The sequence below is a fragment of the Peromyscus eremicus genome, chromosome 1 (genome assembly GCF_949786415.1).
Source record: "Peromyscus eremicus chromosome 1, PerEre_H2_v1, whole genome shotgun sequence".
Lineage (NCBI taxonomy): Eukaryota > Metazoa > Chordata > Mammalia > Rodentia > Cricetidae > Peromyscus > Peromyscus eremicus.
In genome coordinates, this window is record NC_081416.1 from 99,428,243 (window position 1) to 99,453,489 (window position 25,247).

The window sequence follows — 25,247 nt, forward strand, 5'->3', positions numbered from 1 at the left end:
GGACAACTTGTGGTGAGAAGGGGGCTGGGCAATGGCACCATTGCTGAGGGAGGGGTGGTGGTTGGGGCCTCCAGGAGGAAGTGACTTTGAACTGCGCTCTGCAGGAAAGAGTAGGTGTTGGCCAAAAGTGACAGGAGGGTTCTGGGCAAAAGAAACAGCAGGTAACACACGTCTCTGTGACTTGAAAGAAGCCTCAAGTAGCTGAGAGAGAAACCTAAGGTGGCTGGAGTCTGGGTACATGTTTGTGTGAGGAGGTTTTCAGGGGTGCCTTGGGACACCATTCTGAGGGGTGGGGAGCTGGCTCGGGGCACACCCACATCTGTCAGGAAACCTAGGCTGCAGGTAAGGCTGACCTAGAGGTCAGAAGAAGTGGACAGAGGCCTTGGAAGATCTCAGGGAGTGTGCTGGGGGGGCCTCGGCTGGGGCTAAGGGTAAACCCACAGATTGGGTTCTAGGAAAGAGGAAGCTGCCTGAGGCCTGGGCAGGCAATACGGCTTCCTCTTTCTGTGAGGCCTCCGGGGCTGCTCCTCTCTGGGGCAGCTTCTCCTGCAGTTTGGGGCCCTGCTGCAGCCTTGCTGGTTGGCTTGTGCTCAGGGAGTTTCTGTTCTAATTGTTTGGGCACTTTTCCAGAGGGCTACGTGTAAGAAAGCCCCCCTGAGGTCTCCTGGTAGAGGCATCCAGTTTCATGCCTGGGTTGGGTGCTGGGCTTTGTGGTGAGTGAAACAGACATCCCTGGCCTGACTGTTGTCTGCTTGGGGGACAAGCAGCAAACAAGCAAGCCAACAAATACTTAATTACCACCGGGGGGGGGGGGGGGGGGAGTGTGGGGAGGAAGTCTCGTGACCCACTTGAGGCCCATTACCTGGGTTAAGCTTCACGACAGGCTTCTACCACAGAAGATAAACAACCTTTCCTGCAGATGAGGAACCCGGGGCTGGGGAAGCTGGGGGCTCAGGTCAAGGGAATTAGTGGATGAGTGGATGCTCAGGGCTGGGGGTCGGAGGAGTGGCCTGTGAGCGAACTTCCTTCACTGCTAGAACCCTACATCTTTAACCCCTGTCCTCCCTCAGGTACCCTGGAGCTGGACAGGCTTTGTGGGCGTGACCCCTCACTCTCGGGCTGCCATGTTCCCGTCTCTGTCTGCTCAGCCCTCGGGAGGAGTGAGGCTTTGGCCTTCTAGACCAGAGAAGTAGAAGTATGGGGGGCCCCACTGACGCCTCCTAACCTAGGGGCTTCTCTGGACCTGTTTTCCCGTGGGTTTCTAGGGCAGTAGCTTGGATGCTAGAGGACTGGGGGGGGGGGGCAGAGGTTACAGCAGCAGGTGTGCACATGTATGCATGTGCCTGAGCAGGCAGGAGGGGGGCAGGAGGGCTTCAGTCTGGTTGAGAGTGGGGGCCATGCAGCCAGACTGGAGTAAGTAGCAGTTGTGTGGTAATTAGAAGGTGCATAATTAGAAGGCAAGGGATGCTGGGTGGCGGCTGTCAGTGGGTATGCCTGAGTGGGCCCACTCTGCCTTTGAGGCTGGGCCTCTGGACCCCACTTTCCTCTGGGAAGTCTCAGGATCACTCGGGTTCTGGCCTGTCTGCAGATGCGTAGCTGCATAGCCTCCCCTTGAGGCTCTGGTCACCCAGAAGGTGCTGTTAGGGTCCGGGTGGTCCCGGGCCTCTCCTGGGGTTTTACTTCTTACCTTTCACCCCTTCTCCTAGCTCTCTGGGCTGCCTGGGGACATAAAGGGCTGCTGGGGCTGGGAGCATGCTGTGGGGACAACCTGAAGACTTGGGGCTGTGGTCAGGTCTGTGATAGTGAGATCCTCTGAAGGACTGTGGAGGGGCCATGGGAGATGGTCTTGAGGGGTCACGGAGCCCGGGAAGGTTTAAGGGACACTGGTACAGGACCTGGAAGGCAGTTTTGTGACTGAATTTGAGGAGGGACAGGTCAAGGGATGAGTCAGGAGTGCCATCTGTTGAGTGTTGACTGCCACGTGTGGCCTTTACCGACTCAGGAGCCTGTCCTTCCCTGTCCCTGGTTTTCCCCTTAGTTGGCCTGGAGCCCAAGAGGGGCCGGCTGCCAGTGACCTGGAGAGTCCCTGGATGATGTGACTCCAGCCCCTCCCCCTCCCCTGGGTGTAACTCGAATCCCTGACCCTGCTGAGGTCTCTGTGGGGCCAGGCCCAGGTCAGGTGGCAGATAGGTTTCCTCCGCTCCACTCTTGTTTCCAGCCAGGAAGCCTGGCTACCAGGGGAGAGGAGGCCCTGTGACCCGGAACCTCCTGCGAGCAACAAGTCCTCTGTCAGGCTTGGCATTAAAACAGCCTGTGACCCCCCTGGTCCAATGGGGTGGTGGAGGGCTAGGCCCGTGAGCACCTTGGGGTTTCAGAGGTTGCTCATAGCTTGTGTTGAGGCCTGATGAGCACCCTACCCCACCTGTGACCCTGGCTGTGGGACTACACATGGACTTTCTGTTATCTATTCTGAATCCTTCCTGCCATTCTAACTTTGTCCACTGGCTACAGACTTCTCCAGAGGTGCTGCTGTCTGGTCCCCAGGAGCCTCACTCAGCTGGGGAGCTAGCATTGGCGAAGGTTCTCTGAAACATCTCACTGTGGGACCATTGTGTCTTAATCTGTTTGCCATAGTGCCTGCCCTCTGAGATGGAGCTCCCTGTGGACACTGGTGTTCCCAATTCCCTAGTGCAGAAGCCTGTCTGGTGTATGTGTCTGAATTCTAGATCGTGACCTTCCCTGGGGGAGGTGTGGAGGAGGAACAGGCCTGTGACAGAGTGAGCAGGGTTACAGCCTTCCAGCCAGACTTCTAGAAGTACTTCCACATCGAGGCCTTTGGGGTGGCTTTGAAGGATCAGGGCCTTCCTGTAGCAGAACCTACAAGAATTAAGGCAGAGTGTGAGAGTGGCCTGGGAGCTGTGAGAGGCTGGGGATAAGAGTCCGGCTCGAGGTGGTATAGCCATCTTAAACCCCAGCCCAGGCCTTTGCCAGCTTCCTTCCTCTTGCCCTTCCTCTGATGCCTCAGGGCACCTGGCTGTTTATGGAAGGGGAAGGAAGCACTTCCTGCTCTGGGAAACCTCCTGAGCTGGAGTCCTCAGCTTCCCTTCCGCCTGACCAGGCCTACAAGGCTGGCCCTGGACAGGTCACTTCTACCTCTCCTCAGACCTGCATCCTGCCATGTAGGGCAAATGCTTGCCCAGCACCCGGCAGCAGTCCTGGTATCCTGAATGTGGCTTGGAGGGACACAGCAGCCGCCTGCCTGCTCTGGCTGCTCCCCTGAGCTTCCTTTATCTGCCCTAGGTCCATGTCACTCCAGGGCCTGATGATGAAGCGGACCTCGCTGTGCTGGCCCCTGTCTTGCCTCTTTGTGGTGAGTTGGAGAAGGGCCCCCAGAGAAGCTGGAAGAGTTGGAATCTGAGCATGCACCCCAGCACTCCAGAGAAGAGGGTGCAGGCACTGCCAAGGAGCCTCAGGCTCTGGCAGATGTAAACACTCACCTCTTTCTTGGAAGAATCCAAAGCCTTCAGAGCCTCAGAGCCGCTGAAGTGTCTCCTAGCACTCCCTCCCTAGCATGCAGTCGTGACCCTGTAGAGACAGACACAATCTCTTCTACCCAGGACAGCGGAGCCAGGGATGCAGTTTTCCCAAGCAATTCCCACATGGGCTGGAGGGATGTCCTAGCATTTGCAGGCATGGCTGAGGGGCAAGGTGCTTGCCCCAGGCAGGTGTGGGGCAGAGCCAGGAGGGCAAGAGGGGACCTGGAAGAAACTGAGTCCCTCGTGCTGGATGTAGGGTCTGCATTAGTATAGGAAAGCTCAGATTCTGGGGCTGGAATCAGAGCACCTTGGGGTCTGTCTGGTGTGTGTGGTCTTTCTGCTGCGGCTCTGGAAGCTCAGGGATAGCAGACTGAGATCTCCAGGAGGCAGCCTCCAGCCTTAGCAGACATTCTGCCTTCAGGCTAGCTGGCCCTGCTCCATGCCTGGTGCCCCTAGCCCTAACAGCCGGGGAAGTTGGAGGACAGGGTCTTCCCACAGCAGGAGTCGGGCAGGTGGTCCATTTGTTTGAGTGGGAAGCAGAGGGAGGTCATCAGAGAGGGGTCCATTAACCTACATCTAGAAGAGCCTTCCTCTGGAACGTGGCATGCTCTGTTTAGGTGCAGGGTATGAATGGGGTGGCCTTGGCACAGGGGGAGGTCACAGAGGAGGATGTGGTCTCAGACTCAGCCCAGGGCCCAGAATAGTAAGTAAGCACCAGCTGCAGACTTGGCTCTAAGCATGATAAACAGAGGGTAGTTAATGACATGCCCAGCTTGGGGGTAGGGGGAGGTGTGCTGCAGGAAGGGAGACAATCTCAGAGGAATTCGGAAGCATTTCCTCCTCATCTGTCTGGGGTGAGGAGGTGTAACTCATCTGAAAGAGCTATAATTCAGAGGCTCAAGGGCTTGAGGTCCTGATCCTGTCTGGGGCTTTCCAGTAGTTTCCAGAAGCAGGTATAATTCTCTGTCTACCTAGACACTGGCAGTGCAGCAGAACTGGCGGAGGCAGGCTCTAAGAGTGCCCCTGAAGCCTGGCAGGGGGCCCATGTGGTCTGCAACGACTCATGCCCTGTTCAGGAAGTAGGTAGTGCGTAGATGGGCCTTCAGGCCTCATGCCTAACACTGTCACCATGTCTTCTGTGTTCCACCTGCATTCTTCCAGCTGCTGCCCTGGCCTCTGGCCACTCCAACATCAATAACTCCTTGGCTGTGTCCACCTGGCAAGGAGCCTGACCTGGTGAGCGATATGCTGCCCTGTCCCAGGACGACTCCTGAGGGCAGGGGGAGGCCTAGGCTTCGACGCCCAGGGGCCTTAGGCCTGCCTCCTGGCCTTGTAATCTTTTTCCTCTCCCACAGGACCCAGGGAAGGGCGCATTCTGCCGAGCCTGCCCCCCAGGCACCTTCTCGGCCTCATGGGACTCTCATCCATGCCAATCTCATGATCGCTGCAGCCTTCGAAGGAGGTTGGAGGCCCAGGCTGGCTCAGCAACTCATGATACAGTGTGTGGAGACTGCCAGCCTGGGTGAGCACAGGGTGAGGGTGGGGTGCATGTTGGGCCTCCCTTCCCATCTGTGACATGGATGGGTGGCGCCATTGAGGGCACTTGGTAGGAAGGAATCCAATTTTTCCTAAGGACAATTTTTTTTACTTCTGGACCTCAGTGACATCTTTTCTCCCTGCAGATGGTTTGGGCCTCGGGGAGTTCCTTATGTTCCATGTCAGCCATGCTCCAGGGCACCTCCGAGGACTGGTGGCTGTGATGGTGAGTGGCAGATGGTGGGGTAGGACAGGTAGGCTCAGTGAATTTGAGCCCAGGAGTCTCTGCAGCATCCATTTGGGGACAGTAGGGTCCTTTTCCAGCCCACAGGAGAACAGGAAGCCAGCAGGTGTCCAGCAACATGGTCAGCCACCTTGCTTTTGAGTGACAGAGACCACCCAGCGTCTGGCAGCTGCTGTTAGGATTGAGGGTTCATACCCTATTTGGTCCTGCTGTCCCTGTCCTCTCCATAAGAGCCCCACAGATGCGTATGAGCATGCACGTGTGCCTTTGCATATGCCTGTGAACACATGACTTCTTATTACTAATTCATGTGCTGTTATGAAGAGGAATCCTGCATCCGTCTGTCTAGGAGTGTGCCAGATGTGTCTGTCTGTTCACTCCACACACCTAGCACGAGGGGCAAATGTAGGCTGAGGCCCAAGGAAGCCCCATTGGATAATTGACTGGCTGGTCAAGGAAGAAAGCCATGAGCTGGCTTTTGTGTCCCTAGCGTGGCAGGGTGGCCTGTCTTGGGGATGTCAGTTTTCCCCAGCTTTATGTTCAGGTCCTTGGGCTCACTGCCATCGCTCCTGCACCCAGCCTCCTATCCCGGCCTACCCAGGACTCCCAAGGCTAGGCGAAGCAAGGCAGGCCATCAGGGCAAGATTACCGCTGTGTCTCCCTCCGGTGAAGTGAGCAGACACAGCAGGTCAGGCGGAGAGCCTTTCCGGGGCTGAGGAAGGACAGTACCAGCCTAGCAACTGATTTGTATGTTTTTCTCTGCTGCCTTGCTTCCATCCTCTATGGTGTTCAGAGTCAGGGCGACGGGCCCGGCGTGGTGTGGAAGTGGCGGCAGGTGCCAGTAGCCATGGTGAGCCTCGGCAGTCTGGGAACGGCACCCGGGCAGGCAGTCCTGAGGAGACAGCAGCCCAGTATGCGGTGATTGCCATCGTGCCTGTCTTTTGCCTCATGGGGCTTCTGGGCATTCTGGTGTGCAACCTGCTCAAGCGGAAGGGCTACCACTGCACGGCCCACAAGGAGGTTGGGCCCAGCCCTGGAGGAGGAGGCAGCGGTAAGACCTGACGGGGCCCAGGTGGGGGCGGGGGGGGGGGAGGGGGGCTTTGGAGGGGACCTTCCTGGTCTGCGGGTCTGACAGGAGAGGCCTGCAGAAGGCTAACCAGGAAGGCCTCCTGGGGGTGCTGTGCCGCTGCAGCCCTGGTGGGAACAGAGCAGACCGGTGTGGAGGATGGTAAGGGCCGAGCTCCGGCAAGAGGCACTAGTGAGGTTGCTGCCCTGGGTGAGGCCCTGCCCCACCGTAGGGTTGGGACTCTACAGGAGCAGAAGGCTCCAGCTGTCTGGTTCACAGTGGCCTCTGGTGTGGAGCAGGAGAATGCCTTGCATCAGGAGGGCTGGCGGGGCCAGCATCCAGGCAGGCGCTGTGCAGGTGTCAGGTTTCAGCTCCACTGTGGTTTGAGATACAAGTGCGGGAAGGGGGAGGCGGAGAAGGCCTTGGGGCCACCGCTTCTCCTGCGGACCAATGCCTCCTGAAGGGTAGAGACCTTGTGGGCAAATGCACTTCTCTGGGCCCTCAGGAGCCTTCTGGTCAAGTCAGCAGACACAACATCTCCTACACCAGCTTTCCAGAGTCCCTTCCAGCCCCTAACTGAATTATAAAAGGAGTAGACAGGAGGGGTAGTAAGTCAGCATCATTTGTAAATTATGTTTGAATATTTTATTATTTTAAATTTTAATTAATTTTGTGTGTGTGTGTATATGTGTGTGTGTGTGTGTGTGTGTGTGTGTGTGTGTTTTGCCTGCATATATATGTATGCAGCGAGGGTGTACCTGGTGCCCAGGGAGGCCAGATGACAGTATAAGATCCCCTGGAACCAGAGCCGGACTGTTTTTGTTTTTTTTTTTTTTTTTGTTTTTTGTTTTTCGAGACAGGGTTTCTCTGTGTAGCTTTGCGCCTTTCCTGGAACTCACTTGGTAGCCCAGGCTGGCCTCGAACTCACAGAGATCCGCCTGGCTCTGCCTCCCGAGTGCTGGGATTAAAGGCGTGCGCCACCACCGCCCGGCTGAGCCGGACTGTTTTAAATCACCGTGTGGGAACTGAGAACAGAATTCTCTCCTCTGGGAGAACAAGTACTCTTAACCACTGAGCCATCTCTCCAGCTCCAAGTCAGGGCCATCGGATGTAGGACTGCTTTTCTGCTAGCCTAGTGACTAACTGTTGGCTGCTGCCTGGGTACAAATCTTAGAACATTGCTGTGGCTCAGGACCCATCCCAGCGGCCCATTCTCACACCCTTGAGTTTAAGCCCAGAGCTGTTAAGTAGTTCCATGGAGAGGATGGGGTGCAGAGAGGTAATGGGCCTAGAAAGGTGTTGGGAGGTCTAAGCAAGGAGACAGAAGAGGCTGGTGCAGTCTGCAGGGATGGGGTTTTCAGATGGTCCTGAGACCGCCGAGCACTTGGAGCTGCTGGTGCTAGGTAATAAAGATGACAGCATACTTCTTTAAGTCTAGGTGATGGGCCTGTGGGTCTTAAGAGTCACCTCAACGCCACAGTAGGCGCTGCTGCAACTCTGAGCAAGGTCTGTAGCGCCCTCTGCCAGCAGATCCTGGTGTAGCTTGGGAATTGTAGAATTCCTTTTCTTTTCTCCAGGGATCAATCCCGCCTATAGGACAGAGGATGCCAACGAGGACACCATTGGAGTCCTGGTGCGCCTGATCACAGAGAAGAAAGGTGAAGAGAGGGTCCTCCTGTTTCACCCCATGCCTGGGAGTGGAGGGTCTCCTCCGGGAGCCTTAGATGATGCTTGGGAAAAGTCCTGCCTAGCTCTGCCTCCCCACACCAAAGCCTCAGCCTGACTGGTACTCTGACCCTGGGTGCTGGGTGCTTTTGCCTCTTGACTGGTGAGGGAATGGAGGAAGGGCACATAGTTCAGGCCCAGGACAGGGGTGTGGGAGTGGGCAGGGGCTATCTGCTGAGTTGTGGAGTGGGGTGCTCCTTCACTTTGGAGCTGGGTTCTGACTCCACCTGCCCACAGAGAATGCAGCGGCCCTGGAGGAGTTGTTGAAAGAATATCACAGCAAACAGCTGGTACAGACGAGCCACAGACCTGTACCCAGGTGAGGGGTGGGGCCTTCAGGTAATCGGCTTGCCTCCTGGGGATCCCCGCCTGGGTCTGTTCCCTTTCAGGTCATCTGTGTCCCTTTACTTGATGGAGTCTTCCTTTCCTGGCTTGCCCCAGTGATCATTTCTACTTCTCTTCCTGCAGGCTGCTGCCAGCCTCCCCTAGCATGCCACACATCTGCCCACATCGCCATCACCTCCACACTGTGCAGGGCCTGGCCTCACTCTCTGGCTCCTGCTGCTCCCGTTGTAGCCAGAAGAAGTGGCCAGAGGTGCTGCTGTCTCCTGAGGTGGCAGCGGCCAGCACTCCTGCTCCTACCCTCCTGCCCAACCCATCCAGGGCCCCCAAGGCTAGTGCCAAGACAGGACGTCAGGGTGAGATCACCATCTTGTCTGTGGGCAGGTAAGGTGGGCACAGACGTAGCTGGGTCGGGGAATAACTTGACATCCTGGAGACAGGCAGGTCCATGGGTCAACTTAGTGCTGACTAGCCTTTCCTGGGCCTCTCTGTGTAATGTAGGTGGCCAAAAAAGCCATCATTTCCCAGCTACGCTATCTCACATGGAACTATCGGGTCCCTGAGGCATGGTCTTGGTGTTACCGTACCTGGGACTTCTTAGGCCAAGGGTCTGTCCACCTCTAACAAGATGTGGGGTTGCTGGGAGCCGGGCACAAACAGCCTTGTCTCTGGGGAGCTAGGAAGGGCTCCTGTGCGGCATAACAGGTTCAATCTGTGACCTTGAAAACTGCATGTGACCCAGCAGGTGTCTTCTCTGTCCTAGGATCCCTCTCTGACATGGGATGTTGGTACCACCTCTCCCCACAGGTTCCGTGTGGCTCGCATTCCTGAGCAGCGGACCAGTTCATTGTCATCTGAGGTGAAGACTATCACGGAGGCTGGGCCTTCGGGGGGTGATCTTCCTGACTCCCCACAGCCTGGTCTTCCCCCTGAGCAGCGGGCACTGCTGGGAAGTGGTGGAGGCCATACTAAGTGGTTGAAGCCCCCAACAGAGAACAAGGCCGAGGTGAGAGCTGGGGGGAAATTTTCTGTCAGCACCTGGGTCAACCCTGACAGAACAAGGCCCGAGGAGGCAATATGGGGAGCTCTGGGTAGATGCCACTTTTCTGAAGCCCAAATGGCCTCCTGACTCAGCTCTGACCCCCTCAATCCTGATTCCCAGGAGAACCGCTATGTGGTCCGGCTAAGTGAAAGCAACCTGGTCATCTGATGGGCTGTCTAGAATTACATTCTGCCCTGCCCTGGGAGGTTCTGAAGGCTTCCTGCAGGAGGGAGAGCTACAGCTGGGACTGAGGACCAAGATGCAAAGGCCTAGCAGACAAAACAGCAAAGGCCACGGCCTGGAGGTGGGATCGCCCGCCCCATTGAGGAGGCAGCCTGCGGCACAGCACGTGAGCAGGAGATCAAGAGCCCACCCCATCCCTGCAGCCCCAGTTACTTCCCTGAAGGGTGCCCTAACCCTGTGCCTGTCCTGAACACATCATAGGAGCCCTCTGTCCCCTAGGAGTCTGGGTTGGTGGAGGAGTGGTGTCGGTCCCCGGTCCCCAGCTTGTGCCTTGGGAACTAGCCACTCTTCCCACACCCTGGGCCCTGGCCGTGCCTCCCTCTCTTCTGGCAGGCCCTTCAAAGGGGAGGGGTAGCCAAGAGCCCTGGACTGGTGGCAGAGTACCTGGGTTCCAGCTTTTCTGACTGTGAAGTGGGGGAGGAGAGCTCAGTTCCCAGGACCTTTTCAGCTCTTTGCGGGTTCTGGGCTGAGTCCTGTTGGGGGGAGCTTGACTTTGCTACCCTCCCATTAATAGCTTTATCTGGTCTGTTTTTGCTGCTTCTGGGCCTTGGCCTTCAAGGCTCTCGTGGGACTATTATGGCAATGCCTACAGAAGGGGCTTATGCATGTGCCTGCCCCTACCCTGCTATTTGTAATGAAACTGAGAAATGACCTGACTTTGCACAAGGCTCTGCTGCAGAGCCCTGGGCCATCCTGCTGCCTTCAAACTGCGGGGAGTGGAGAATGGCGGGCTAGAGTGCCTCTGGTCTGTGGTTTCCACGCTCCTGTGGTAGTGTCTGCGGGTAGCAGGCGTGACTGCCAATCCAGCCCGGCCTGGTCTCCGCTCTGGCTCAGGACCTGATTATTTATGTGGGGCCGCGCAGGCGCAGGGCCCACTGCCCATCCCACTTCTTATTTATCGAAACCTGCTGTTGCCCTGTCCCGACATCTCCAGCCCCACACACTTGAGTAATAAAAGGTGGCAAGTGGTGTCATGAGGCGCTTCCTTTCCTGTTCCCACCCTGGAAACCTGTTTGCTCACCTCACGCTTCTAGGGGCTTGCCCAGGTGTGCTCCATAGCGTCCTTCCTCATCAGCAGGAAGCCAGGGGAACAGGTAGAGGTGGCTTCATTCTCACCAAGGTCCCCAGAGGCCAGGCTTCCCAATAGAAATACAGACTGAGCCGTGTGTGTGTGTGGTTGAAAGTGTTCTAATAATCATTCCAAAAAGTTTTTTTAAAAGGTAAACTTAATTTTAATATTTTAACCCAGTATATCCAGAATGTTTTCATTGCAATATAAAATAATTATGAAAATGATGAACGGGCTTTTTTGTTTGAGTTTAGTCTTATGTATTTTACACATCTTGACATGAACTAATGTATTTCAAGGGCACAAGAGCTGTGTGGTGAGTGGTGAGCTCTCCAGGAAGCAGCAGCCATGCAGAAGCTCAGTGTGGGAGGGGGATGTGTTCCAGGAAGCGGGAAGCAGCACGTGCAGAGGCCAGACACCAGGTGGGAAGGGCTGGGGGCTTCTCCACAGCAGTTAGGACGAGGCAGAGCCTCGGTCCTCCTGGTCACCGTATAGAGCACAGGCGCTCCTGGAGCAGGAAGCTGTTGGAGCTTCTGGGTAACAGGTGAGGAGAAAGAGAAGAACCCAAGAGATTCCTAGGGCAGACCTGCTGGGACTCCTTATGGGATGTGAGGCAGGGGATTAGCTGCTAGTCGTGTCCAAGGTGTTTTGATATGAAGCCCTGGAGCTCTGGGGAGACAGATCTGGGTGATAGGAACAGCTCACAAACATTCAGGTGGGCATACAGCCAACGGGCAGGGAGGGGCCATTTCTAGAAAAAGGTCTCAGGGCAGACCCTAGGGCCTGGCAATAAGAAAGCCATCAGGGGGCTGGAGGTATGGCTCAGTGGTTAAGAGCACTGACTGCTCTTCCAGAGGACCTGAGTTCAATTCCCAGCACCCACATGGCAGCTCACACCTGTCTGTAACTCTAGTTCCAGGGGGTCTCACACCTTTACACCAATGCACATAAAGTTAAATAAAATTAAAAAAAAAAGCCATCAGGATCCTGGTGGCCAAGAAAGGGTGTAGATTTCGGGGAAAGTTGGCTGAGAGGCCAGGAAGCTGTCATGTTCCCTGGGGGTGGGGGAAGTGGTGGACAGGGCCTTGGTGAGTTTCCTAAGCGGTGTGGTGAGAGCTGAGCCCATACCAGGTAAATCAAGGGGTGTCATCCCATACCAAAGCCACCATGGCTGGTGGGACCTTAAGTTAGGATTTTGTTAATGTGTGGTATACTGTTTAACAGGGGAGAGAGTGCCGGGCGGTGGTGGTGCACACCTTTAATCCCAGCACTCGGGAGGCAGAGGCAGGAGGATCTCTGTGAGTTCAAGGCCAGCCTGGTCTACAGAGTGAATTCCAGGACAGCCAAGGCTACACAGAGAAACCCTGTCTCGAAAAACAAACAAAACAAAAGGGGGGGGGGGTAGAGAGAGTAACAGGCAAATACTACTGGCTGTCCCATGGAGGCTGAAGGACTAGAAACTGGTAGAACTGGTGAGGTGTGGAAGCCTGGTCTAAAGGACTTGAGAAAGCCTGGCTTCATTAAACCAAGGTAGGTGGCTGGCCTAGCAGTGGCAGGAATGGAGGGGAAAAAAGAAAGAAAAGCAACCTTTGACAGGATGGGCACAGGTTTTGAGTGTCCACCTATCCCTGCTCCTCCCTACATCCTTCGGGTACATGGTCCTCTGTGGGACTCTGTGAACTGGGAGTGGGCAGTCTCCCTCAGTGTATTCAAGGAAATGGCCCCTATGGCTGCAGGGCGCGCTTGACATCCATTTCTCTATCTCAGGGTTTGGCTTCTCAAATTTGCCTGTCCCTTTAGCCAGCCAACTCATGCACCCCACTTATCTAGGATTTAGATGACACAGCCCACTTGGGTCTGTGTATGAGGATAAGAGTGTTTCCTGGAGGGTAAGGCAGGAGGCGGGACCCCATCCATTCCCTGGAACGGCTAGATTAGAGAAACACTCAGATACCAGACCAGTGAGGGTGGAAAGAACATGACCAGGCTTCCAGGTGGGTAAGGACGGCCCGTCACTATTAGCAGTACTCAACCTTGCTCCTGCTTGCTCAAAGAATGGCTTGTTTCCTCATTTGCTTCTTGTGTCACAGTTTCCCAACATCAGGGCAAAGTGGTGAGAGATGATGATGCAGATGTGACATTCTTGGTCTCCACAGCCCCACCTACTCTTGGAAACTTTTGTACAAATCCCTGCAGCCCCCTCCATGAGTAGAGGTGGGAGCTGGAGGGAAGAGTAGGCATTGGGGTCCCACCTCTAGCTCTCTGCCCTCTCCTCCCTTCACCAGGTCCATGATGGATCATGGACAGAATGGAAGGCTAGCAGGATATCATGAGGCAGAGTGAGAGGTGTACCAATTGGGGGGGGGGGGGTTTGTATCAATTTCCAGTTCCCACTCTAGCATGGGCCAAGGTATGTCTACTGGTCCAGTAGGCCTAGCACCACCCCATGGAGGGTTTTACTGGTTCTTGCATAGTTGGGATGGAACTCAGCCTTACCCAAGCAAGGCAGGCCCTGTCTTGGTACTGCACCTCCAGCCCTTGGAAGGTCTTTAAATGTTATTGAACCTTCTGCAATGTAGAGTAAACACAGTGGCACACACCTGGCTTCACTCTAGTTTGGGCCAGTTTTTCCTACAATTGAATATGTTGAGTCTTTGTCCTACTGGCTGTGGAACATGAACTGTCAAGGCCAGGCCCTGAGAGAAAAGTGGTTAGATGGCCAAGACCACCTATTGAGGTTTAAATGAGAATGGCCCCATATGGCTCATTTATTTATTGGTCCCCAGCTGGTGCAACTGCTTGAGGATTAGGAGGTGTGGCCTTGTTGGAGGAAATGCATCACTGGGGACAGGCTTTGAGGTTACAAAAGCCCATGCCATTCCTAGGTAGCTCCTCTTACGTGTTTGTTCGTTCTCATTCTCTTTCTTTCTGTCCGCCTCCTACTTTTGGATAACGATGTGAGCTCTCAACTACTGCTCCAGCTCCATGCTCCCCATTCTGGGTTCACCCTCTGAAACTTTAAGCCCCAATAAACTCTTCTGTAAGTTGCTTTGGTTATGGTGCCTTCACAACAGAAAAGTAACTTAAGACAAAGCCTGAGCAGCATTAGCAGTAATGTCACCCTGAAGGGAAGGAGATTCAAATGTACAGGGGATAAAAACAAGTCCTTAATGACTGCTTGTATGAGGCTCTGTGGAACTTCAAGCTCCCCTTGGCTTCCTGACACTCCCTCACTGCTTTGAGAAAAGAGGGGTCCATCCTTTAAGAAACCATCTTCTAGACTGGGTGGTGGCAGTGCATGCCTTTAATCCCAGCACTCAGCAGGCAAAGGCAGGCAGGTGGATCTCTGTGAGTTCAAGGCCAGCCTGGTCTACATAGCGAGTTCAGGACAGGCTCCAAAGCTACACAGAGAAACCCTATTTCCAAAAACAATAACAACATAAAGAAACCACCTCCTCTGAGATGGGCAGAACATGGACTGTAGTACCTGAAACCAGACCAAGTGTGAATTCCAACTTTACCTTAGCCAAGACCCTTCCCTCCTTAACTGCTCTCCCAGCCCACAAAGAGCAGAGCTTCTCTTGCAGCAAAGCATGAGAAACTCAGAGATCAACAAGCAGAAGTGGGCAGCAAGCACCAGCCACGAGACTCAACAAATGGCCAGGTCTGTCACTAGTTCTTCCTCTTCTTCCTTCTTCATGCTGGGGAAGGGGGGGGGGTCTCTCCCACATAAGTACACTACACTGAGCTATACTCCAGCCTTAACAGATGTCAGCTCTTTAACAACTTCCCCGGGATTCCATCACATTATCTGGTCCGCGTGCCGAACCTGATGCTCCACAGCTCCCATACATTGTGCCTGATCCCATAGTCCCAAGAAGACACAGGATTGTTTTCTTTTTTGAGACAGTCTTTCTTTCTCATGTGGATGAATTTTATGTATATGAATGCCAGCATGTAAGTGCACCACGTGTGTGTCTGGTGCTCTAGAAACCAGGTGTCATAGGATCCTCTGGAACAGGAGGATGGTTGTGAACCACTGTGGGTCTTGGAACCCAAACCCTGGCCTTCTGTGAGAGCAGCCAGTGCTCTAACCACTGAGCGTCCCCCCCAGGCTTTGAGACAGAGGCTTCATGTTGCAATCCTACCCCAGCCTCCAAAGCACTGGGGTTCCAGGTGTGTACTCAGAACAGGTAAAAAAGCTTAGAATTGCCTGGGGGAGAAGCGCAGGGACTCACTGGCCCCAGGTGGTCTGTGCCTCCCTCACCCAAGAACCACTTGTTGTTGGCTTTTTTGGGAAACTTTAATAGTTGTTGAATGTTCTACAGCTTACAGTAAATATCATAGTTACAAACTCTTGGCTTCAACCTTTCAGAGTGATCACTATCTGATCTTCAAAACAAAACAAAACCCAAAGGAATCCAAAACAACAAAGCCAGATTTACACTTCATACACACAAGTGTGGCCACAGGGCTTTCCAAGATTTACACTCCAGGCTGTGTTTTGAAAACACCTATAAATTATTTGATCAAACTACTTGGAAGACACCGGTCAAAGGTTTATTATTATAATTATTATTTTTCAATGTTTTTATTTGTTTTTAAAATGTGAGTTCCAATAAAATTTAAAAATTAGATTCCAACCTGTAGGTTAAAATGAATTAAAAAATACAAAATCATACACAACGCTCTCTTCACAGGGATGTTACATGCCATGAGAACAAGCTTCTCTGTCATGTGATATGAAAGAGGGATGCAGATGCCTTGAAGGCAGGAAGGGGAACAGGCCCTGGGCCTTCAAAGATCAAAGACAACTCCAAGGTGCAGGAGGCCTAGCCTTGCCTCACCTTGTAAGGAGCATGGTTCACAAGACAGATCCAGTCGATCTGGCTGACATGAGGTCTCTGGGCCAGCCCTACTCTTTACTTAGTCTGACTTTCATGCATGAGGAAGATGGCTGGAGCCAAGATGGCTGAGCTGGGGTCAAGGATAGATGCTAGGGTTAAGCCCAAAGCAGATTTTACTCATTTGATTCCTGTGGGCTGCTGCTATCTGTAAATCTGTTGTATCTGTTCTCTTGGGAAAGAAAATGGTCCCTCGGGCTGGAATGGATAAAGGACACACTGCCACAGCAGGGATACCTAAGGACTACGGATGTAGCAGCCACAGTGAAGCAGGTGATCTTTGGCTCTGTGGCAACCAGTTTCAACTCCTGTGTTCCTGAACTCCTGTGTTCCTGGCTGGTGTTCTGACTGGCATCAGCAGTTTGTCAATTAGGAAATACCTGCAGGAGAAACTGAGAGAATGGGACCCAAGTCTGGCTCAGGCAAGTCTGGCCATGGAATGTTGAAGCTGGCCTGCTGGAATTTCAAAGGCTGTTGTGGAACCACATGATGCTGAATTTCACAAGTTTTTTCTAGGAGAAGGAACAGGTGTAGGAAAAGGACAAGCCTGCTGCCAGCCTGGCATGTTCATAGAAGTCTGTCTAGAGACTCAGGTGTCATCTGACCAGTGAGCCTGGCTGAGTTTCTTTCACTGATTTGCTTCCCTTTGTCCACTCCTACCCTGGCTGCCCTTCTCTAGGTTCCCAGGATTAACAAGATGCTAGGGGCCACACACTCAGCAGTGCTGTGGTTGACACAAGATGGAAAGGCAGAGCTCCCTGAACATGAGTCACACATGGATGATGACTGATTCAGCCAGAATGCTGTGAAGACCACAGAGCCCATAGCAGGGGCAAGATATTTGATATGCAGGGAACTAAGCCGGGTCAGCATGCCTTGTTTGATGTGTCAGGATGCCAGAACTGGTGACCAAGGGACTTGTCCTACTTTTATGCTCCCATGACTCATTTCTGAAGGCTATTCAGGACAGAGCATCAAGCCTTCCAAAGAAACCTCTAGGTCTCAAACATGGAACCATCTAGATGGCCAGAAAGCACTGGGATGCACGGAGCCTAGTTAGTCTCTTTAGGACCTGGTTCTCACTGGTGAACAAGCAAGCCTGAGGACTCCAGTCCAGACATGCTTTCAGAAGTTCAGGCTTATGCCATGTCCCCTTGAAGTGCCTTGTTGGACCTGCACAGGAGTCAGAGAGCCAGAGTGTGCAGGCTTCCAAGAAGCAAGACTCCCTGCTCAAAGATGCCTGGGACTGTCCTCAATCATCTTCAGGACTGGACAGTGTCACCTTGGGTGTTCTGAGTTAGGTCTTTTGTGGCAACTTCTCAGCTGGATTTACCCCCAGGGCCTATTATAAGTCTCAGCCTAAAGCAGAAATTCTCAAAAATCTGCCCAGCTGACAGACAGGAGCTCCCCCAAGTCTCTACAAACTCTTCCTTGTGTGGGGCAGCAAGAAGAGAAGAGGATCAGGAATTCAAATCTTGGCTCTTTCGCTCATGAGCTGTGTGTCCCAGGACAAGTCTCTTACCCCTTCAGAGCATCATGACCTCACCCCCTATCTTTAAAGTATTGGTTTTGGCAATCAACGTCAAAGTACTTTACATACAGAAAGAAGTTTGAACAGATAGATGTGTGTGTCCCTGGTGAATACTCAGGGAAGGGGGTATGCACTTCAGAGTCATTGTCAGGGTAACAAGAAGGAAAAAGTGTTTCATCTCATAGGAAGAAAAACAGTTGTTTTTTGTTTTTTTGTTTTGAAAGCATGGCAAGAGACTTTCAGGCTTTTACTCACTGGGAGTAGTCCAGCTCCTGGCCCAGGGCTGCTGAAGATAGTCACATGGTGCAAAGGGGGGCTGGTGAACAAAGCCACCTCCATCACTTGTGTGTGTGTAGTGATGCCAGTGTGGCAGCTCATGGTGTCATGTGCACATCCCTTGTCCTATGGTGAGAGGCCCTTTCCAGCTCTGGCCTCATCTATCTTGACCACTGGGCCATCCAGAATCTTTCTTTAGATGATACCTAGGGTACCCCTGCTAGGTACCTATGACCCTGCCAGACCTGTCTGTGTTCATCTAACCCAAGGCACACACACACTGCACTCTGGGGCTCAGTCCCTTTGCCATGACTCCCCAAGCTTGCCAGACTGAACTGGGGCTCTTGTGCTCTTACTGAAAAAAAGGTAAATTGGTCTGGTTCTCTAGACTACAGCATGTCAACACTTGATTTTCACCTTGGGGCCTTTCTGATCTTGAATCACAGATTAGGTCTAAGATGGGGTACAGAGCACAGATGCTTCAGAACATGAGCCTGTGTGTGGCTCAGGTTTAGAGAGACTAGAGCCAGCAGGGGATTCCTTACCAGAAAGTCCCTGTCCTTTTCTGAGCCTCGGATTCTCTATGAATTAAACAGCAGGCATCATGCCTTCATCTCAGGCATAAACCACATGAACTATGAGGGGCACAAACAGCATTTACTTACTGGTGTGGAAAGAACAGACGTTAAGAAGTCATTCCTAGGTCTCTTTTTGTCTCTTTTACCAGGTCACCTGAAGGCCACAGGGTCTAGGAAGCCTGCCAGGATTCCAGCATACAGCTCATTTGGGGCCATTTCATTTCCTTCTAGAATCTGTTTCCACTTTTGTCGAGTGGGTGGTATAACTGGCCCTGCTGCTTACTCCCAGGGCCAGTCCAAGGCTGTGAAGTGCTTTGACACGTACAGGGGTATCCTGTAATTATTACCACCATTACTATTTTGGCATTTTCAGACATATAAGACATAATCTACAGCAACCTTCATCCACCTCTACAAAACCAAAGAGGGTAGGAGGAGGCATTGTAAAAAGCAGACCAACACTGCAAACCTTTGTTTGGAAAGAAAACCTTGTCAGCACCCCAGAACAGCTGAGTTTTCTCTTCCTGCTCCTGAAGTTCCTGTAAGGCCAGGAAGGTAGGAGCCCTAACTTCTGGCTCTTGGCCACAGATGCTGATGGCCCCTGACCTCCTGGGAACAGTCTGACTGTTTCTGAGGTCATTCTAGCTCAAGGGCTTCCATTTTTTTTTCTTCCTTTAGGGGAAATAGGAGGAAGGTGATGTCCAAGTCCACATGAATTTAAAATGAAAATAGTTCGAGTCTCAAATGTTACCAGTGATCCAATTTTACACAGTAAGATATTCCTGTTCCACCCAGTGAGGCTATTGGCTGTGCTAGGCAGGCACAGGAAGGTGGCGGTCAATCCATTTCCTAGCTGAGTCTAGGAAGGACTTCCCTGTCCCAGGGGTCCCTCTTCTTCTTCCAGATGTGGTTTTATCTGCTTGGCCTCCTCCTTGGCCTCCTCTTTCGGTGGCTCCCATTCTCCCTCTCTTCTTGGGATAGAGGGCTGCTATCCTAAGTGCAAAGCCTCTTCCAGCCAGCTCACCCGCACCTTTTCTTAGAGGATGAACACTCCAGATGTCTTCACAGGCTTTCCAAATGCAATTTCTGTTCCTGCCATCTGCCCTGTGCGGCCTCTGCCTAGTCTTCAACCCCCACCTTTGGAGTCCGTGAGGGAAAATAGCAGAAAGAAGCCCAGAGGTCATTCCAGAGCTCACCAGATGTGGGCACTGCTGACTTAATTTTTACAAAGCCAAGACAATCCATCCCTTGCTAAATTTTTGTAGGCAAAAAGCCAGTAGGTAGGAAGGCTGCATTTAACGCTAATTTACTATGAGGTTCAGAGAAGTCCTTTCCGCTTCTCTGGGCCTCAGTTTCCTCATCTGTCAAATAGGGGAATGGATGAGATGATGAATGCTAAGGTCCCTTCAGTTCCATGAGTATGAAATGATTATTGCTATTGTTTTTCCTTCACTATCCTGACCTTCAGAACCGCCAGCTCCCACCTGGAATGTGGTTCCTTCACTTTGGCCGTGAAATGGCACAAGGTAACCAAGAGCTTGGCCTGCCTGTCAGCCCCACAGACAGACACGTGCGCCCCGGCATGGGGAAGGGCAGAAGGGCAAGGGAGAAAAATGCCACAAGTTCCACTCTCTGAGGAGGAAGCTCCTCAGAGTTGGGTCCATGAGGCTCGAGCTGAGGGTGAGATTATGCAGGCACCTGGCCTTCTGAAGCCTCTGGATGCTGGGATCCCACCACCATGCAACGGTTTGGCAGGTCTAAGGGCAAAGCATCTCTGAAGGAAGTGCCAGGTCAGTTAACATGACTGTGCAAATCAGAAGATCCAGGCCCAGCAACATGGCCTGAGACCTTTCAAACCAGACTGAGCACCCTCTTGCCCTTTCTTCACACTCCCTCCCTCTACCCTTCCCCAAATTCTCTGCTTTCCCAGGTTCTGAGCCCAGGACATGAAGCTGCTGATAACATTCCTACATAACCAGGTGGGTTTGTTCTTGGTCTGTTGCGATGGTTCTTGGAAGATATTTCTTCGTATTTGAACAAATCTTGCTTCAGCAAAATGACAATCTGACAGAGATGTGGCCTTCTTAACAGCCCCGAGTTCCTACCCCAGACCTGAGGGCCACATCTGTTATGCTCTCTAGATGAAATCTAGCCTTTACATGAACCATCGCAATAAACCTCACTCTCTGCTTGCTACTAGACTGGGATCCTAGGGACAGGATGCTTAGGGCAGGAAGGAAGTGCAGAGAGGACTGGGCCTGGTCAGGTAGGAAGAGGGGCTAGAGCCAGAAGGGCAGTGGCTAAGAGGGAGGCACGAGGGGGAGGCTCCTAGGAGATTAGAAAAAGCAGCTTTTACAAAAACCAAAAATCAAAATCAAAATCATTAAAGATGCATAAAGTGACCCTTGCACTTCCGTTGTCTCTTCTTGCAAATAGAGGCGGTGCTGCTAGGGGACTGCTCCAGCACCGGTGTAAGACTTGAGTAGTTGCATACAATGTGACTCCAGATCTGGGGGAGGAAGGGACACCGTGAGAGAGTGACACTCCACAGACCACTTGAGAGATTTCTGGACCCCCCTCCCCCAGCCCGGGAGACCTAAGTGGAGCCCTCCATTCTTCTCAGGGAGCAGCAGGCTCTCTGTCCATGGAAATTGCGTTGATCTGCTGAGGATAGTGTAGGGAGCTGGGGTCAGGGTCTCTACTTGGCTGCAATCAGAGCTGATAGATGCTTTAGGCAAGACTTCATTTGGAGAACTGAACCTCTAGTTAAAAGACATCTGAAGACCATAAAGAGCACAGAATTCAATAATAGAGGACAAGAATTAAAGCCCCAGCTCCATTTTAATTGGCTGAGTGATTTTGAACTGTGTATTTATCTAAAAAATAGAGCTAAAGATCGGAGCTACCATGAGGAGTGTAGCAATTGTAAAGTGAGAGCTAAAATGAAGAGGGACACTAAAGGACCTGGAGCAGGTAACAGGTGATGGCTGCTGCCTGCTTTCTGGGACACCTGTGCTCCAGACTCAAGCCAGGACTTTAAGGCAGTTCCTTAAGTGTCCCCTCCCTTCTCCCCTCTCCCTGGCCCTACTCACTTGGATGGGCTGCAGGCTTTACCAGTGCGGGGGCACATAGCTGTACGCAGGGGTTCCTTGGGCCCTGTACGTGGGCATGGAGACAGGGTGTGCCCCAATTGCAGTGTGCTGGGGTGTGGTCAGCAGGGTACCTGGGCATCGAGAGAGAAGAGGAAACCTGAGTAGCCTTTAACCCATAGCCTGGGTACAGGGATGGAGAGGAGGAAAACAGTCTTTTACAGGGCTCTTCTTCCTGTCCATGTCCCCATCACCCCGGACTGCCTGGTGAGCACTGTCCTTTTTCCACCTTACCAGGCTTCCCGTCCTTAGGGTGAGGGGTCTTTTGGGATGCTGGAAGACAGAATCATTATTCTTAGGGAATCCCCCTTTTATTTGCATGCTTCTCTTATTGCACACATACTGAGTAGGAACTGTTATCTTTCCTGGTTCTCTCTTCTACGTATATTCACCTAGGTACTTAAGGGCAAGGCTCTGTTCTGCCTTAAGAATCTTTCCTTCCAGGACCTTAACAATAGGCTGGTACCGATCAAGTACCTAGTAGCTTGTGTACTGAGCAACCATGCTACCCTCTTCCTTCAGATGGCAACTGAGCTAGTTCTTTAAACTTGGGTTTCTGTAAGGTAGTCACAACCCTCCGGTCTTCATGCCCTACATGGGAGTGCCAATGTTTCTAAGGCTACACTTCCCACCATTATCCCCAAGGTTCCTTAAGGGCAGGTCTTATACCAGGGACTCCTGTTTCTCTCAGCTCTTACAATGAATTATGGGAATGGTCCTTATGCTCCCGCCTGCTAATTAACAGTGTGCCCGTGTGCTCTTCCCTGGGCTCCCTGTTGCCACTGGAGGCCTACTGTTAACATCTCTCCCGATCCAGCTATAGCCACTTCAAACCCCACCCCACCTCTCCCCTATCGCAAGCTCTGGTAGCTCTGGTGGCTCCCTCACTCAAAAGCATTCAAGCTTTTCCACAATCGTGTCCTCACCAGTGGTGCCAGCCACCCTTCACTCTCACCCCCCACTTCTGACATGCCTTACACCTTTTCCATCCTGTGAATGGACCACACTGATCGATCCTTCTGCTTGTACTTCCCTCCCCACTTGCATCTCCCTGCTTGGCCTCCATTCGCCAATTACCCAAGGCCTTGGCTTCCCAGAAAGCCCCCTGCCCTGGCACATGATTTCTCATGATGGGCTGCAGCCAGTTCCATGACTGTTCAATGTGAGGAATTCCTGGAAGACAGCAAAGGAAGCTTAGGCAGACGTTGCCCTTACCTGCTGACATTGCCATGGTGGTACCTGCCACCATGCCCATGGCCACACCGTTGGTCCTGGGGGCAGCAACAGGAGCTGGGTAGATGGCAGAGGGGATGCTGTTGGGCTGGACAACTGTGGTGTGGTGGATGACATGGGGCTGGGCGGCATACACGGGCTGTGTGTAGTAGGCTCCCTGGGAAGAGAGGCTAAGGTCACATGGGTTCTCGGAGAGCAGGAGGGACAAGGAGAGGAGATGGTGGGTGGGGAGCTGCTTTTCCCAGGCTTTAGGCAACCAGGTAAGAGAAGCTCTGGCCTAGGGACACAAGTCTAGGCTCTGCTTTGTCTCACTCTGTAACTGGGGTCAGTTCAGTGCTGACTTAGCTCAGTCTGAAATATAAGGCCCTCCTCATTCCATCTTGCTGCCTGGAGTGGCCATGGAGAATAGTGAGTAAGAGCTTTTCTCTTGTAGCCTTGGCTTTAACATTTAAAAATTTTCAAAATTTGATTCCAAGGCACTACCCTAGCTGCCCCTAATTTAACAGTAAGGAATACAGTCAGTTTTTTAGCACGGGGAACACCAAAACACTGCCACACAGGCTTATTAATGGCATTCACACATTGGTGTGAATGTTGTTGGTTTATGTCCACTCTGTCATTACTGGGTAGCATTTCCCAAGGCATTCTGGAAACAGTGTTCCCAGCTCATATGGTTCTTCCCAGGTGCTACATTTCATGGGCCTCCTGAGCCCTGGGGGCAGATAGAAGCATCTGAGATTAATCCAGAAATTCTCTGGTTTTAACAGTAAGTAACAAAAGCTTCACTGTAATCTTTAGAGGTTAGAGAGCACAGGCTAAGATACTATGCCATACTTACATAGTTGGTTTAGAAAAATGTTTTCTATTAGTTGTTTAAATGTGTGTGTGTGTGTGTGTGTGTGTTGCTTGCATGTATGTCTGTGTATCACTTGCATGGATGCCAGAAGAAGGCATTGTATCTCTTGAAACTGGAGTTATAGATGGTTGTGAGTTGCCATGTGGGTGCCTGGAATCAAACCCAGGTCCTCTGCAAGAATGACAAGCGCTCTTAACCACCAAACCACCTCTTCAGCACCAACATAGCTAGTTTTAGGCTTTGTTTTGTTTTTCCCCCCCGAGACAGGTTTTCTCTATGTAGTCCTAACAGTGCTGGAACTATCTCTGTAGACCAGGCTGGCCTCGAACGCAGAGATCGGCTTGGCTCTGCCTCTTGAGTGCTGGGATTAAAGGCGTGCGCCACCACTGCCCAGCAACAAAGCTGGTTTTTAAACTCCAAAGTACCTTCCTTACCACTTACACCTCATGCAGAACTGTCACTTCAGAAGAATGTGCCACGGCCATGCTGGAGTGCCAAGCAGTCCTCCCCTTTTGCCTCCTGTTAGTTACATACATTCTCCAGCAGAAGACTCCAAATGGGGCCATAAGCACACTAAAGAATCACTCGCCTCAGGTCACAGAGGGCACTGGTAGCAGACACTGTATATTTTTTTTCTTTCTTACTTGGCTCATAGATTTTATCAAAGGGAGGGTGAGATTAAGAGGGGAGATGCAAACAAGTGATAGTATAGCCTGGCCCAGGCAACAACTCACTGTGTGACCTTAGACCAGCCCTTTTTCTCTGCAGCTCAGCTTCTCCACTTGTTCAACAAAGGAGTTGAGCTAGACGATTTCTAAAGGTCCTCCGACATTTGGGGCTCTGTTAACCTAAATGACGTCACGCTCCACCCTTTGAGAGTGAGGCAGAGCAGGCAGTCTTGCAGGAATATTGCTTTAGTGACACTGCAGTGTAGGAAGCTGGCCAGACCCATGAGCTCTCTTTTCTCTTCCTCATCCCATGCCCCCCATCCTTGCTGGAGGCTCCTCAGAAGAGGTCCTCCATGTGTACCTACCTGGGCATACAGATTCTGCTGGGGGTAGGCACTTCTGATTGGATACATGGCCGTCTGATAGGGATTGGGTGATGGGGAGTAGGGGGGTGGAGCAGTATTACTCTGGGTCGGTGGGACCTTGTATGGTGTCCCTGCAGTATATCCTGTACCAAGGCAATAAAAGAGACCTCTAGTTAGTTGGCAGAACAGCATTGCTTGAAGGCAGCAGGTCCCCAGTAACAATTCCTCAAACAAGAATGGGTTGAATCCAGCTGGAAACACAGATGAGGACAGACAAGAGAACAGGGCTCCACCCGCAGAGCTGTGGCCCCAGGCAGCTTCCTCAGTCCTGGTGAACAGGGCTGCAAGCATGATTTGGGCATCTTTTATTTCTCTGGCTTTCAGGGCTCTCATCCAAAACAGAAGCTAGAACCAAACAATCTCTATGGGGCCCTTTCAGCTGAGCGACAACCTGGGGTTCAGAGCTGCCTGTGTGGAAAGGCAGGTATACACTGACAGACACCCCTCGACTCACTCATTTCTTTTTGATATTTTCTCATTCTGGTTCCTCATTTAGCACCTCAGGATACCTTCTGTTGCTGAGTCTATCTTTCTCTGTTTGCTTCCCCCATTCTCTCCTAACTCCTCTGTTTTTCAGTCGGGTTCTCATGAAGCCCAAGCTGGTCTCACATGTGTGTCCTGGGTGCTTCATTCTTTTTTTTCTTCTCTTATCTCCCACTAATGGGCTTCATCAGTCACAATCCCTTCCTCTTCACAAGTTTGAAGGTAAAAACCTCATTAAAAAATAAAAAACAAACAAACAAACAAACAAACAAAACGCCACTTTGCTCTGTAAAGCTGGCCTTTTCCTTCTTTCCTGTGGTTGGAGAAGGGTCGCCTCTGCC

General features: G+C 52.2%; 2 protein-coding genes across 3 annotated transcripts in view; one reads left to right on the top strand and one right to left on the bottom strand.

The window, feature by feature from the left end:
* Window positions 1-1,397: 1,397 nt before the first annotated feature.
* Window positions 1,398-10,756, top strand: Relt (RELT TNF receptor). Its single transcript, XM_059265740.1, has 14 exons — window positions 1,398-1,413; window positions 1,707-1,792; window positions 2,727-2,777; window positions 3,301-3,370; window positions 4,512-4,615; window positions 4,698-4,772; window positions 4,892-5,058; window positions 5,219-5,298; window positions 6,110-6,367; window positions 7,960-8,040; window positions 8,345-8,426; window positions 8,576-8,833; window positions 9,257-9,455; window positions 9,612-10,756. Exons 1-14 carry the CDS (start codon window positions 1,398-1,400, stop codon window positions 9,657-9,659), a joined length of 1,575 nt encoding a protein of 524 aa, XP_059121723.1. The 3' UTR covers window positions 9,660-10,756.
* A 4,619-nt stretch (window positions 10,757-15,375) lies between these two features.
* Window positions 15,376-25,247, bottom strand: part of Fam168a (family with sequence similarity 168 member A) — a 135,972-nt gene continuing 126,100 nt past the window's right edge. For both annotated transcript variants that reach the window (XM_059270411.1, XM_059270406.1), the window contains 4 exons: window positions 24,364-24,506; window positions 22,457-22,631; window positions 21,185-21,315; window positions 15,376-20,601 (listed from right to left, as the gene is read on the bottom strand). In XM_059270411.1, coding sequence (XP_059126394.1) covers window positions 21,203-21,315; window positions 22,457-22,631; window positions 24,364-24,506 — 431 coding nt within the window. In that variant the 3' untranslated portion in view covers window positions 15,376-20,601; window positions 21,185-21,202. The remainder of the gene's footprint in view (window positions 20,602-21,184; window positions 21,316-22,456; window positions 22,632-24,363; window positions 24,507-25,247) is intronic.